At 37.9% G+C, this 13,999-nt stretch overlaps 1 protein-coding gene across 1 annotated transcript in view; it reads left to right on the top strand.

Annotated features, from left to right (window-relative positions):
* Positions 1-13,695, top strand: part of ret (ret proto-oncogene receptor tyrosine kinase) — a 177,947-nt gene extending 164,252 nt beyond the window's left edge. The window contains exons 18-20 of the mRNA XM_028794175.2: positions 1,369-1,468; positions 5,664-5,811; positions 13,396-13,695. Of these exons, the coding sequence (XP_028650008.2) occupies positions 1,369-1,468; positions 5,664-5,811; positions 13,396-13,553 (406 nt within the window). The 3' untranslated portion in view covers positions 13,554-13,695. The remainder of the gene's footprint in view (positions 1-1,368; positions 1,469-5,663; positions 5,812-13,395) is intronic.
* The last annotated feature ends 304 nt before the right edge of the window (positions 13,696-13,999 follow it).

Genomic DNA, 13,999 nt, shown 5'->3' with positions numbered 1-13,999 from the left:
TAGGGCGGTGAGTGCAGTTATGCAGCCGCTATATTGTTTCGTAATTGTGAAGAAGGATCTGAGCTAGAAGGCAAAACTTTCAATTTACCGGTTGATCTACATCTCTACCTCACCTATGGGTTACAACTGCATAGTTTAGGAAACACTGGACTAATCTATTAGGAGATTGACCAGGCAAGTAGTTAGTAAATCAGTGTTACTCTCTTTATACATGTTTGTTTTTCCATGCTGTTAGGCAAACATCTGATTGAGACACATTGTAACTTTATTTAGTGAATACCAGATTGAACTTTTGAACCGCCAGTTCAATGTCTGCTTGGTCTGCTTTAGTGACCTGACTGCTATTTATTTGTTGACATATTGAAATCAAGGTAAGGCACACTGAGACAGACTGCCACTCTCACTTTATAGGACCAAGTGTACATCTTGCCTGAAGAAGGGGCCTGAGTTGCCTCGAAAGCTTGCATATTGTAATCTTTTTAGTTAGCCAATAAAAGGTGTCATTTTGCTTGGCTTTTCTCTACACTTTTACTTAAAATGGGCCTTGCCAATAGAGCACTAACTTCAACTGAGAAATAAGAACTAACAGTGGCTCATTGTAAAATTTTTCTGTTAAGCAGCTTTTCGTGCCCTAGATATTACTTCATTTATGTCAGTCTCAGATAATGGGTTATTCTGTAAATAAAATAACCTTTTTTTTTTGTTCCTCAGTTTCTAAGAGTGATTTATTAAGATTTTCTGTCTCCTTGTCTCAGTTTCTCTTATTTCTTTGTCTGCTCTGTGTTAAGTGTGACTGTCTCCCCTACTTCTGTTTGTCCCTTTTTACCTCTTTTGAGTTATTTGGAGAGTTTTCAGCTGGCCAGTCTGATGTCCCCTGAGATGGAAGGTTGGCTTTTTCACAGAATAAAAGTGCAGTTCTGGGCTCCATTATCACAAAATGTCCCTGCATTCTTTGAATGCTCCTTCTGAGTAGTCCAGTTTAATAGCCTATTATGTTTCAGCAGCATAATTCTGAAAATAGTGAAACAGTGTGGTTTGGTTTCCAGAGGGATGTAAATTCCAATTCATGGAGTGCATTAAACAACTGGTAGGAGTGTAAGGTAGTCATATTGTTGGTATAATGTAAACAATATGAACTCATACCTTCAAGCGTAGCTATCAAATCTGAATGTGTAAATAAACTATACTAGATGGAACAAAAAATCCTTTGAACCACAACAGATCTTACCTTATTAATGGAAAATAACCCTTCCGACTTGAAATCTGATAATATGAAGTGCTGTTGCCTTGTTTTTTATTAAATCAATTCTGACAGCATCATGCTATTTTGTTTATTTTTATTTTTTTTTGTGATATCTCTGTTTTTAGGTACAGTCTAATGCTGCGATGCTGGAAGCAGGAACCAGAGAAGAGACCTCCATTTTCTGACATCAGCAAAGAACTTGAAAAGATGATGATGAAGAGTAGAGTAAGGCACCTAAATATAAGTGCAAGACCTTTTAAGACTACCCATCCTGCTGCCACACAATTTTTTTGAAATAGCAGTATACTAACAATTTATGTTTTAATGTTATTAATTATTTTGGAATTCATTTTTTCACTGTATATGCGTGAAGGACTACAGTAAATGGAGTACATATAGATATCAGTTGATTGTACTAAATGCCAGGGACATTTTGCCTTCTGTTGCTGAAGAGAACATTAATCTTCCTAATCACATGTTGAATCTAAAGAAATGACTGAGCCTCTGCCCTAACAAGCAGTTTGCCTACAAATGTCTGTACATTAAGACAATGTAAGTACCTATTTACAATGTCACAAATGTGACATACAGCTCAATCAGCCATTAAAGCACATTGTATATAGTTATATCATAAAGAACTGTATTTCAGCAAAAATTAGAATTTCTTTAGTTAGCATGTCAGCCTGACAGTCCCTGGATGCTCAGTTCAAATCCTGGCACTTTCGATTTCTGCGAGGAGTGTGCATGTTCTCCTACTCAGGGCCGTCTTCACAGCATTATAGGCCCCCAGGCAAAGCAGTGCAGTGGGGACCCTACCTACACAACCACTCAGCAGGTCACAACATACATAGATTAGCATGGGGCCCCTATGCTCGTGGGGCCCCCGGGCAACTGCCCAGCATGCTCATGCGTTAAGACAGCCCTGCTCCGACTGTCTAGGTGGGTTTCTCTCCAGATACTTGACATTCCTCCCATACCGTAAGACATGTGTAAAACTAATTGGCAAACGTGAGTTCTCTTTCTACGTATAAATTCTACTCATACTCAGGCTGCCACTCCTCAAAAATGAAATGGACACAGTGAACACAAGGATGGGTGTTGCATTTCTATGTTCACTGTACGCCTTTCTTAAAGTCAGGTGTTTCAGAAATATTCTGTTTTGGCAGACGCCTCAGTTAATTGTTCAATTGCTATTAATACCCAGTTCATGAAACTTGTGCATAGGGAGTTGTGATCCTTGACTGTGTATTTGCACAAATTAGGTGTGCATATAAACATGTAGAAATCCACTTTTGAGCCTGTTTCGGTTTAACAAAAAAATATTATCTACACATTTTGAAATATTTTATGTTGAAAATATCAAGTTGGTTGGTGTTGATAAAAAGCAAACAAAGAAAAGAAAAAGTGTAATGTGGTAAGGTTTATAAATTAAACAGAGTACAGATGGGTTGATGTTTCACAGATTTTGACTCGTCACTCATCATATTCTTGCTACCTTTTGCATTTAGTAACTGACATTTCTTAAAATGGTATTGAGCAGGTTGCAAAAGCATCCGCAGGTCTTGTAATTTCCTTCTTCCTCTTTGCAAGTACAGAAAAAAACTCCCATGTCAAGTGCGGCTCTGCCAAGGAGCACAGTGTTTGGTAGAATTAGCCTTCCTAACTGGGCCAAAGTCTTTTGTTATTTTACTGAGACGTTTAAAAATTCTTTCAAGTAATGACAATTTTGTCAACGTTTGTAAAAGTATTTCACTATACAGTACGTTACTTTCCAGCATTACATATATTATATGAAAATTGTATGTTTAAAACCTGGAGTTTGGGTGCATGTTACTAACCATGTCAGAGTAGGCCTAACCATATTTAAAGGAGCTTGAAATGTCCTAGGAGACACAACATACATTATTAAAATCTACATAAAATGCAAAGAAAAATGTAAGAGTGCTCTCTGTAAGCAATGGTTGTGTTCAGGGTGGCACAGAGATCAGTGCTGCTGCCTCAAAGCTACAGAGTGTGAGGTGCAAATCAAGTCCCAGCATGGACATTGTTTGTCTGTGAAATTTGCCTGTTCTGCCTGTGGTTGTGTGGACTCTTCTCCCGTGTTCCCCCGAAAGGCCTGACTCTCTGCCCAGGACTGTGCCTGGCAGTGGATTAGTGTTCTATTCAGAGGTGCTGCCTGCCTTGCACCCAGTGCTACCACGATAAAATCTGGACCCTGTGATTCTTTACTGGGTTAAGTGGATCAAGTAATAGATGGGTGTTTTTTAATATGTACAATAGATGGAATTGTAATTGATAACAGACATGTTGGTTGGAATTTCACTGTACTCCGTATGTGACATTAACGTGACAATACATGCTGTCAGGATATGTAGATCAATTCTTTAATTTTGGATTCATTCAGAATAGACAGTTAGTTTAAACACTTCCAGAATATCTGACCTGATAACTGTAATTCTTCCATTTCTTTTATGCGTGTTGAAAAAAGGAAACTCCAGTGTTGGGTGATTAATGTCTTCAAAGGAGTGTATGCACTTGCTAGTGCCTCAAGTAAATTGCTAACTGAATCATCCCACTATTCCTCCTTTTAATTAGCCCCAAATTGTATAATCAGTCACCCTGAGGAAAATGCTAAAATTTAGCCTGACAGCCCACTCAAGAGAAGCATGCAGGTCCTACTAATGAGCCTGCATTACACGAAAGTGAAAGCAGTGCAGGGGATTTGGAATTCAGCAGCGGAGCAGTCCTGTTTCATACCAAATTAAACAATAAGGAGATGAAATATACAGCGTACATCAGCCGTGTAAGCCTATCTAAGATAAATGGGTTTAAAATACAGGTGAAACATGTAGTTTGTAGTATATTCCTCTACAGTTAAGCCAAAATAATTATATCTAAGGGCGGCACAGTGGCGCTGTGGGTAGGTGCAAAGACATGCAGGTTAGGTGCATTGGCGATCCTAAATTGTCCCTAGTGTGTGCTTGGAGTGTGGGTGCGCGCCCTGCCGTGGGCTGGCGCCCTGCCCAGGGTTTGTTTCCTGCCTTGTGCCCTGTGTTGGCTGGGATTGGCTCCAGCAGACCCCCATGACCCTGTAGTTAGGATATAGTGGGTTGGATGATGGATGGATGGATAATTATATCTGAAAAGTTCAGGCAGTTACCATGTCATGTGTTTATTTATGAAATGAGTAGGGGTAAGTGAATAAATGTGAAATTAGGAAAAGTCTGTATAAGGAATTAAATATTTCTTTTATTGGTGTTATCTCTAAAAATATGAATAATATGCTGTCTGAGTGCTCAGTAAGGTGCAGCCTAGTAATGCATTAGTAACTTTAGCATTATAGCCACAGGCAGCAGGGTCCACCTGGCAGTAAGGAACTGCTGCACTTTTAATAATATTTACAATCAAGCCCCAACTATAAAATTGTCTATCAATTATAAAGTGTAAAAGAAATAAAACAAAAACACAATTCGTATAAAGATTGGTTACTTTCATATAATGCAGTGCCTGCTAACTGAAGAGCCACATACAGTTGTCCTATTAATTACCTCTTTCCCTAATTTAATCAGTCAGTCAGTCATTATCCAACCCGCTATATCCTAACACAGGGTCATGGGGGTCTGCTGGAGCCAATCCCGGCCAACACAGGGCACAAGGCAGGAAACAAACCCCGGGCAGGTCGCCAGCCCAACACAGTAATTTAATCATTAGATGCATAAACTATTGCAGCTTCATCACGGAGGTTGCAGTACCATGATTCTGTGTTTTCTAGCTTGAATAGTAATGTGAAAGTTTTCAAAAACTTTTTGGAAAATCTGCATTTACATCAAGATAACACAGTGGTTAGTGCTGTCCCCTCACAAATCTTCAGCTAAATTCCCGCATCTGGTTGCTGTGCTTGATCAGTCGGTGTATTTGTCCGTGCCTACACTGATTTTCTTCTCCATTATTTCTATCCATATCCACCTTTATGTTAGGTTAATTGGAGATTCAGAATTGTAAGTGTGTCCTATAAGGGCCTGGTGCTTCACCTACTGCCTTGCAGTAAAAAATGAGCTACTCTGGTCAGTAGATAATTTAACAATTTTCTTCTGTTCCTGTGAACTTGAAATCATTCTGCCCTTCTCATTGCAAAGTAGGAGTTTATCTATCCATACATTTATTTTATTCCAAGTCTAGGGTCGCAGGGAGCCATCTTCATTGAGTGTTAAGGCAGGAACCAAGTGCTAAGATGGCACAAAGACTTCTGTGTATAATTTAATACCCACTGCCATTGTACTGCACACCATATTTTTTGCATGCCTATATTAAATGAATCAAAATATCATGACTCACTATTTATTACATATTGCTCCTTGAAGATTCTTTGCCCAGTTATTTACATGTTTGGTTTTGTATTTTCATTTTGTTTTTATGACAGGACTATCTGGATCTCGCAGCTTCCACGCCTGCCGATTCTTTACTCTATGATGATGGGCTTTCAGAAGAAGAGACTCCTCTCGTGGACTGTAATAATGCGCCCCTCCCTCGCACTCTCCCTTCTACTTGGATTGAGAACAAGCTCTATGGTAGAATTTCAAATGCCTTTACTAGATATTAAGAACATTCTAAACCTTTTACTCTGTCTAGTGCCAGTTTCCTGTAGCCAAACATTTATGTCATCGTCTTTCTCCTTTTCCTTTTTCGCTTGTATTCTGTGTTATGGTAGGTTGGAGAAACTGCACCAGGTCCTGGTTCAAGGGTAGCAAATCTTCACATATCTGCACTATTTAAAGTTCACAATATCTTTATTTCAAGAATGAATACAGCAATTTCAATCAACTATGCATCTTTGGCATTTTTGCTCTGATAAAGCATTCCTGATGTAAATGATTGGCCGGGTCTTTATTAATTTGCATATATTAAAGAGTAAAATGTAACATCATAATGTAGCACCAGTAATGTTAATTATGGGATCATCTGAAAATGGAAAAACACTGCAACCCATATCATCAGGCAACATAACCATCAGAGATTTTGTATATTTTAAGAAATAAAAGTAAGCATTGTAGATATGCAAATAACAGAATGACTGATTGTTATGAAGCTTTCTTTTTGGATAAAGCAGTTGGGTTTTGTCCTAGGCAGGTTCAGATATGTGAGCAAGTTGCTTGGACCAGCTTGGCTGTTTATAGAAAAGTCATCTCCTCCTCACATCTTTTGCCTACTGGTAAACATACAGCATAACATTTTATATGTTAATCTGTTTATGAAAGAAACAAACAAATAAGGTTCTCATGGAAAACTAGCTTTTGTATAATTAATAGTTTGTCTAACAAGTTTAACTCAGAGTCCCAAGGATGCCAGGAAGATATCATCTTATTTACAGCCTTAGAAGGCTACAGTATATAATTTGGTGACTGCAAAGCTTGTGTATTTCTGGAGAAAATTAAATGTATGTACCTTAAAAGACCGGCTGTGTCATTAGTGTGACCTGTTGGTGCATAAAGCATGCAGAAGAACGTGACATCCTTTGAAACAATTAGACATAGAAAAGTCAAAAGTATGACGAGAGCCTCTTTGGAGACTGTTCTGTCTCTGTATATTTTATATTAGAAATGTGTTATATTTTGAATTCAAAATGACTCTGTTTGCATTATTAAGGACCAGGGGTTACAGTATACTGGAGAGGGCATTAAATACAGTGTACAGATTATAGATCATGCCATGTTTTGTAGTACTTTGTCATTTTAATTCAATTTGCTAACTATACTAATGTTTAAAACACACATTACAGATTGTATACATAACTTATCATTGATTACTCCTAACACTTTTTTATGTTAAATGTGCACAAAATGATCTGTTTGCAAATATTTTCACTCCGTGGTAGTTTGCACAGTAATAAGTTGTGGTAAAAACTGTCAGTATTGCCTCCAGATGTCGCCCCCCCCCCCCACACACACACACTTGCCTGCCCCTCCTTTGATTTGTGCCAACTGTTTTTGATAATGTCAGCTGAATAACAACTAATTAAGAAAGTCTGGTTGACAGACATTTAGGGGACATGGTTAGTAACAGGCATGACATGAAAAGAGGTGTAAGAAGTAGAGCCGAGGGCCACAGCTCACTTAGTCTTTCTGTGGCACTGTGGGGGCTAAAGGGGATTCTAGAAAAGGGTGGATGGTTGAAAGATGTAGATATCTAATTCTATTTTCAATTGCATCTCAAAACAGATGTAGAACAGGTTCACTATGTCAGATGTGGAAAAGTGCCTTCCTCATTGTTACGCGAAAGTGCTTAAACATTTGATCTGAATGATTTGAACTGATGTGGACAGGATGAGTCTCACATTCTCAAGTATTTCGAATAGCCTGCCAGGACATTTTAGAGTGAACTCGTCAGTGGCTTGATCACATGGCACTGAGCGGTAGAAGTGGGCCTCAAGTGTGCATTGGCTGATCGTGAGTTTTGTAATAAATTCTCCAATCACAGTCCAGTTTTTGAAAGTCTTCAAAAACACATAAACATCACTGACGGCTTATCTCTCACACCAGGATATGAACGAGGACTTTTAATGTCTCAGTTAGGCACATAACAGTCATTGTGACCTGCTGCTGTGTGCGTGTTTTGTGAGCATTAATTAACCAAAAATGTCTTCAATATATAATAGGATATAAGCTAGCAAGAAGACAGGGACTAACAATGTTTATATATAGAGACAGAAATACATACTTACATGTGTAAATATAAAATGTATTATTTGTTTACTTGTTTGCAAGTGTGTTTGCTTCTTTGTTTATTAATTGACATTGTGGAAGTTCAAAAGGAATGATTTGTTCGAGTGTTTCTTTGTTTATTAAGTTATATTTTGGAACTTCACAAGGAGTGGTTTGTGATAGCAGATAACTTATTATCTGCCCATCTCCACTTATAAAAACAGTTATAAAGTAAATTCTTACTATGTATACTGGCACAAATGGAGAGACAGTATTTTGAAAAAATGGACCAAAAACAAAACCTCAAAATCAGCATCAAAAAACATGGGCAAAAAGTCAGGAGTATGAAAAAGAAAGAATAGTACTAAGTATTTTTAGGGAAATATCTGCAAACATCCATGAAAACACTTTAAACACATTGCATTAACAAAGTCAGGTATCGTGACCACCACACCCACCTGCAGCCAGGAACCGCATTTTGGCAATAGGATTTGGGACAAAATCCAAATGCCATCAGAAACAGCGCAAATGTATTTTTAAAAAACTTAAATAACCTCTTTGTACTGAAAAACTCCTAGCAAACATTTAAATATCAGAAAAAGCTCTAAATGTAGGCCGAGAAAAATTAACAACAATGAAACATAATCATGGCAGTATGAGCAGATAGCTTACAATTCTCGATTCCCAGAATATGTCAAACTAGGGTCTTTGTACTGTTGTAGGGTTATTAGCCAAGATACACATAGACAAAAAAAAGAATAGTGCTACTTCTTCTTCTTCTTTAGGCTGCTCAAAAAAAATGGTAATATTTGATAGATAGCCGAAAAGCAAGATAAGCTTGTATGGACAAGGGCGTTCTATATTTTATTTTTACCTAATTTATACTTCTGTACTTTTTATGCATCATATTAAAATGCACAAATGTACTTTCTTAATATTGCAAAAATGTCCAAACAAAAAAAATAAAAACGTTATTGAAAAGCAGGCAGGCTTTGCTTAGGTACTGCAGCTGGACATTGGCTCCTCTGTGGTGTCCTGTAACATCTCATTGACAGAAAGTAAAAATATAGAACAATAGAAGCATTGTCTGTTGTGTGGTGTCATTCTTACTTCAAACTGATGTTCACTTGCCTGTTACATAAGGTTCACTACCGGGACAGTACTTTACTCGTATAACACACAGAAAAGATCTCTTTGAGCCTCTGGAAGTCAGGCTAACAGTGTTGTGTGGTTTATGATGTCATTCATTTCTTTGTTTAAATCTGGAAATCTGGGGGATGCAGAAACTTCTTGTACTTGTGTGTGATTGTACAAATCCATTATCTTAGTTTCATTTACTCCAAAATGAAAACATTTTATATTTCACTCAATCTGAACATGTTAGTTGTGCCAGGCGTCTGTCTTTCAAAATTCAGCCTTTCAGGGTTGAACTTCAGTGATTCATTTCAAATGTGCACACTCAGCTCATAAAGGCCGAAATGTTCTGTTTCAAACCTTCTTTTTATTATATTAATTGTGGAAATAACTCTGCCTTTTTAAACACGTTACAATTACTCATCTTGTCAGTATATGCGTGGAAAACACATCAGACCCTTAAAAGTAAAAGTAAGAGCACTCGAATCTCAGACTGATTCAATGGTACTGAAGCCCAAAACCTGCAACTGCATTAACTTGTGGCACCAAAGTGTCAAAATGTTCAAGTGAAGTGTGCCGCCTCGTTTTTTTTTTCTTGCTAACCAAACAGTTTGTCATTCTGCTGCTTAGCCTAATGTACTTTGGACTCTTTAACAACTCAATTGCTGTGACAGGAAAGCTTCCTCCCCTTACACTTTTTTGTGCTTCCCCATTATTTCGTAATTCTAATAGAGCTTTGCTTATGTAGCTTTCAAATATGGAGAGGAAAATAATTGTTGTGGCCATGTGCACTCAGTAAATTTAGGAAGCAGTTGTAACCACCAGTGTAACTGTAGGCCTTAGCACCAGTAGACATCAAAATCCTTAATAATATGTATAATTAATATTGATAACTTAAATTTTTGTTCAGTTTGCGCCTGGTTTTATTGTAATTTCAAGACATATGACCAAATAAAAAAATGTACCTTGGATATACAGTACATAATCCCTAAAATGTCAGTCTCTTTGCAATTAAAGGGCACGACTTTACTCAAATTAAACTATTTTGCAATTAAAGGGCACGACTTTACTCAAATTAAACTATTTTGCAATTAAAGGGCACGACTTTACTCAAATTAAACAATTTTGATAAGAACGGGTCATTCAGCTCGACAAAACTTACCAGTCATATCCACCTAATTTCTCCAACACAACATGAGCAGTTTATTGTTATCTGACTATGGGATAGACACTGTATGTATTCCTGATCTCAAATTCTAACTTCTAAACAATCAACGTTCATAAAATTATCCATGAATCCTTACATTTTCTGACACACCTATTCTGTTTCTGGTCATGGTGAGCAACCGCGAGTTCTGGCAGCACTGAGTGCTGGATGTTTGCCAAAAGTCAGTAAACATTTGTAGAGAGTAAGCATTTATTTTAGGCCAAGCCGTTCTGAAACAGTCGATAAATCCTGATGATCAGGTATCTGTAAAGTACCATGAACATGGTGCGGTCAGTAACAGTTAGCATCTGGACAACAGCAAGCTATCTAAAATATCAGGGAAACATTGTTATGATTTATAAAGAAAAGGCAGGTAATACTCACTAATCATGGCACCAGAGAGTGGCAACGTGTTGCATTTTGATTAGCACATGCACATAAGAATTTCCTCATGCTCTGTACACGTGACACTAGGGAAACCTAGAAATAATGTTAAAAACATTGTTACTGAGTAAAAAAGAATGAGGAGGACTTGGGTAGGAGTTAAAACGGAATAGCTGAAGCTTTGACTGGAACTGAAGATAGTGTGAAAGAAGAGAATAAGCTGGTGATCAAATAAAACAACTACAATGAAGAATGATAATATATAATTTAAAAAATGTGCAATAAAGGGAAAAAAAGTTAATTTTAAAGGAATACCCCATTTTGGGGAAACAAAGTAAAGAAAAATATGAAATATGTGGTTTAGCGTTTGTTAAGTTTTACTTTTTAATATACCACTACTCAGTAGGGGAGCACAGCAGCTAATACTGCTGCCTCATCCCTTCAGCAAGTAAGGGAGCTACACATTCTCAACGTGTTCATGGGGGTTTCTTTTCAGGTGAGACCAATGGATGTGAATGAGTGTGAATTCGTGCATGAGAGCGCCTAATTATGGATTGGTTTCCTTTTGGTAATAGTGCTATGACAGACTTCCATTCCTCAAAATCCTTGAAGGCCTTTATGGGAAACTGGAAGAAGTTATCGAGCTATGCAGTTGAAACAGAAACCTTGACAACCTTTAAGAAGTGAGATATTGGGACATCTTAGCTATTAGCCACACAAACAAACCTGATTGACTGAAAGGTCTCCTCTCGTTTGTCAAATTTCTTATGTTCTTATGTCAGATAGTAGATGCAAGGACTGCTAAAGTTTCTGTAACCTCACTCAAACATATAAACAGGAAAATAAACTTTAAAATAATTCATTCTTCATTCAGGGCACTGTGGAGAATTGTAGAATAGACTAAATTAGCTCAGTTTTCTTTGGTGGCACCACTGGTTTGCATTGCTGTTCCATAGCTGAATTCCAATCAAGCTGTGGTCTGTATGGATTTTGCACGTTTTCTTTGTTCCCCTACAACTACTACTCCCAGACGCACACGCTGGGCTGAAACGTGACTCTAAATTGTCTCAATAGGAGTTGGTACAGGGATGAGCATGAGTGCGGTATGCAAAGGACTGTCCAGAGTGGATGCCCTGTGTTCCTAGGATATGCAACCCTATAATTGGATTGAGTGAGTTCACACAATGGATGTTTTGTTCTTCAATAATTTATTAATACATTTCTGATGAGAACAGGCCATTCAGCCCATATTTGCATAATATTTCCAAAGGAAGGTGTGATGGCGGCAAATGTACTATGTAATAAAAATCGGTATATTTTAATTAATAAGACTAGGGGGCTTTGCCCCCTGCTTGCTTCACTCCCCAACCCCCCCTCCCAGCCTGCACTATCTGCCAGCCACTTTGCATCTCTGTCACTCGTGTATGTGAATTTCACATTCACCAAACGACAAATCTTTTAATTCTCGCGGATACACCTCTTCATTGGGAAGAAACACTACTTTTCCCCGATAGCAACATGAATTAGATGATCTACAAGTCTCCGACTTAAAGTTTAAATCCGAACAACATATTCAATCTCTTTTCGCTGTTCAGTTATTTCACCAAGTAATAGTTTCCGTCTGTTTGCACTAATGTGATCTTTACTATGATTTTTTTGAGACTTATCTCTTATCTCTAACCTGCTCCGCATGTGTATCGCAACAACATTTTTGAATTCTTTACGAAGTTCTACTTTGTCATCTACACTTTGCCTTTTATTTCCGGTCCCAGGTGTGGTTAAATCTCTTGGCACAAAGTCTCGTTTCGCGGGATGTGAAAGTATCTCTCTGAAACAGTCACGTCTCATCCCAGGCTAAAAAGTCTCATCTTGTCCCAGGATTTTTTTTATATTCATATGGAGATATGTATCATGGCCCTCCCAATGAAAGAATCTTTGCTATTATAATTTTTGGAGACGTCTTTCATAGTGTTGGCACTAATTGTGGAGGCGGTGATTGTTCAGTTTGCTCTACTGCTTTCATTCCTTCACCTCATGGATGTTTCAATCCGTCTGTAACTTGACCAGCACATCCCTAAATGGCACCAGTCAATGCTTATGCTCCACGATACGCTAACCAGTCAGTCTTTGCAAGATCGGGGCTCAAGATTTGAACCCTTTAAAGTCCAGTACTTGCATTCTTGCCACTAATTTCATTTTTCTTTTTTGTTCGTACATTAATGTGAATACTGAATGTGGAATAATTTATATACTGTAGCTTAGAGGTAGGAAAAGGCCAGGTTGTTCTTTATTTCTTTCATTTTTTTTTACCCTAATCTTAATAATGGAACCATATAGGTAAATCAAACAATAGATTCCATTGATTTTAAATATCCTACTGCATGAAGGAGCCGAGCAGCAGAATCTCTGTGAGTACAGAATGAATGGAGCGGCAGTTCACGATGCACTCGATGGTTGAATATTTCCTTACTGATGCCTCTTTGTATCTGACCTGCCCTGACAAGGCGGTGAACGCAACCTCATCTGTGCGCTGATGTTTAAGCTCCTCTCTAGCTCTGCTGAGGTGGGACCTGCAGTCTGCCACCGTACTTTGTCATTTCCAGTTAAAGCTTACAGTTTTCCTGAGAGCCTTGTTGTCTGCACAGTGCATTCTGGTTTTTTTTTTGTTTTGTTTTGGTTTTTTTTGTTTTTTTTTCAGTGCAGAAAAAATTATCTGTTTTCGTTTTTAGGCATGTCGTACCCGAACTGGCCTGAGAAGAGCCCCGTTCTCCTCACAAGACTTGATGGCACTAATCCTGTCTTTACAAGATATGCAAATGATAGTGTTTATGCAAACTGGATTGTTTCACCCTCAACAGCAAAATTTGCGCACAAGTTTGATAGTTAAAGTATTCGTGCTGTCCATGTCTGCCGACTGAAGAAGGGATACGACAGACATGAGGTGTGATGCTTGGTTAACTCCAGCTAAAGGCATTAGCTTTTGCTCTGCTCTTAGGCACGCTGTACTCAATCTAACTTCATACTAAATTTTTTTGACTGATGCACCTCTAGATTTGCTCGTTTTCAGAGTATCTGTAAGCTATAATTGCTATTGGGATTTTACGAGGAGGTGTTGCGGGTGCACTGACAGGAAATTCTTCAAGAAGATTGAAGGAAATTCATCTGCTAGACCAAATTGTGTTGTTTTTTTTTTTTTCTTGAATATTGTAGGACCTTTAGACCACAGATTACTACTTGCATTGACAAGACTGGAATAAAAACCATAAATGTACTTGTAGCTGATTTTTATTTAAACAGAAATCACGTTTCTGCTTATTTTTTTAAAAAGAGGAT

The sequence above is a fragment of the Erpetoichthys calabaricus genome, chromosome 2 (assembly GCF_900747795.2).
Source record: "Erpetoichthys calabaricus chromosome 2, fErpCal1.3, whole genome shotgun sequence".
Classification (NCBI taxonomy): domain Eukaryota; kingdom Metazoa; phylum Chordata; class Cladistia; order Polypteriformes; family Polypteridae; genus Erpetoichthys; species Erpetoichthys calabaricus.
This window is presented reverse-complemented; position numbering and strand designations above follow the sequence as displayed.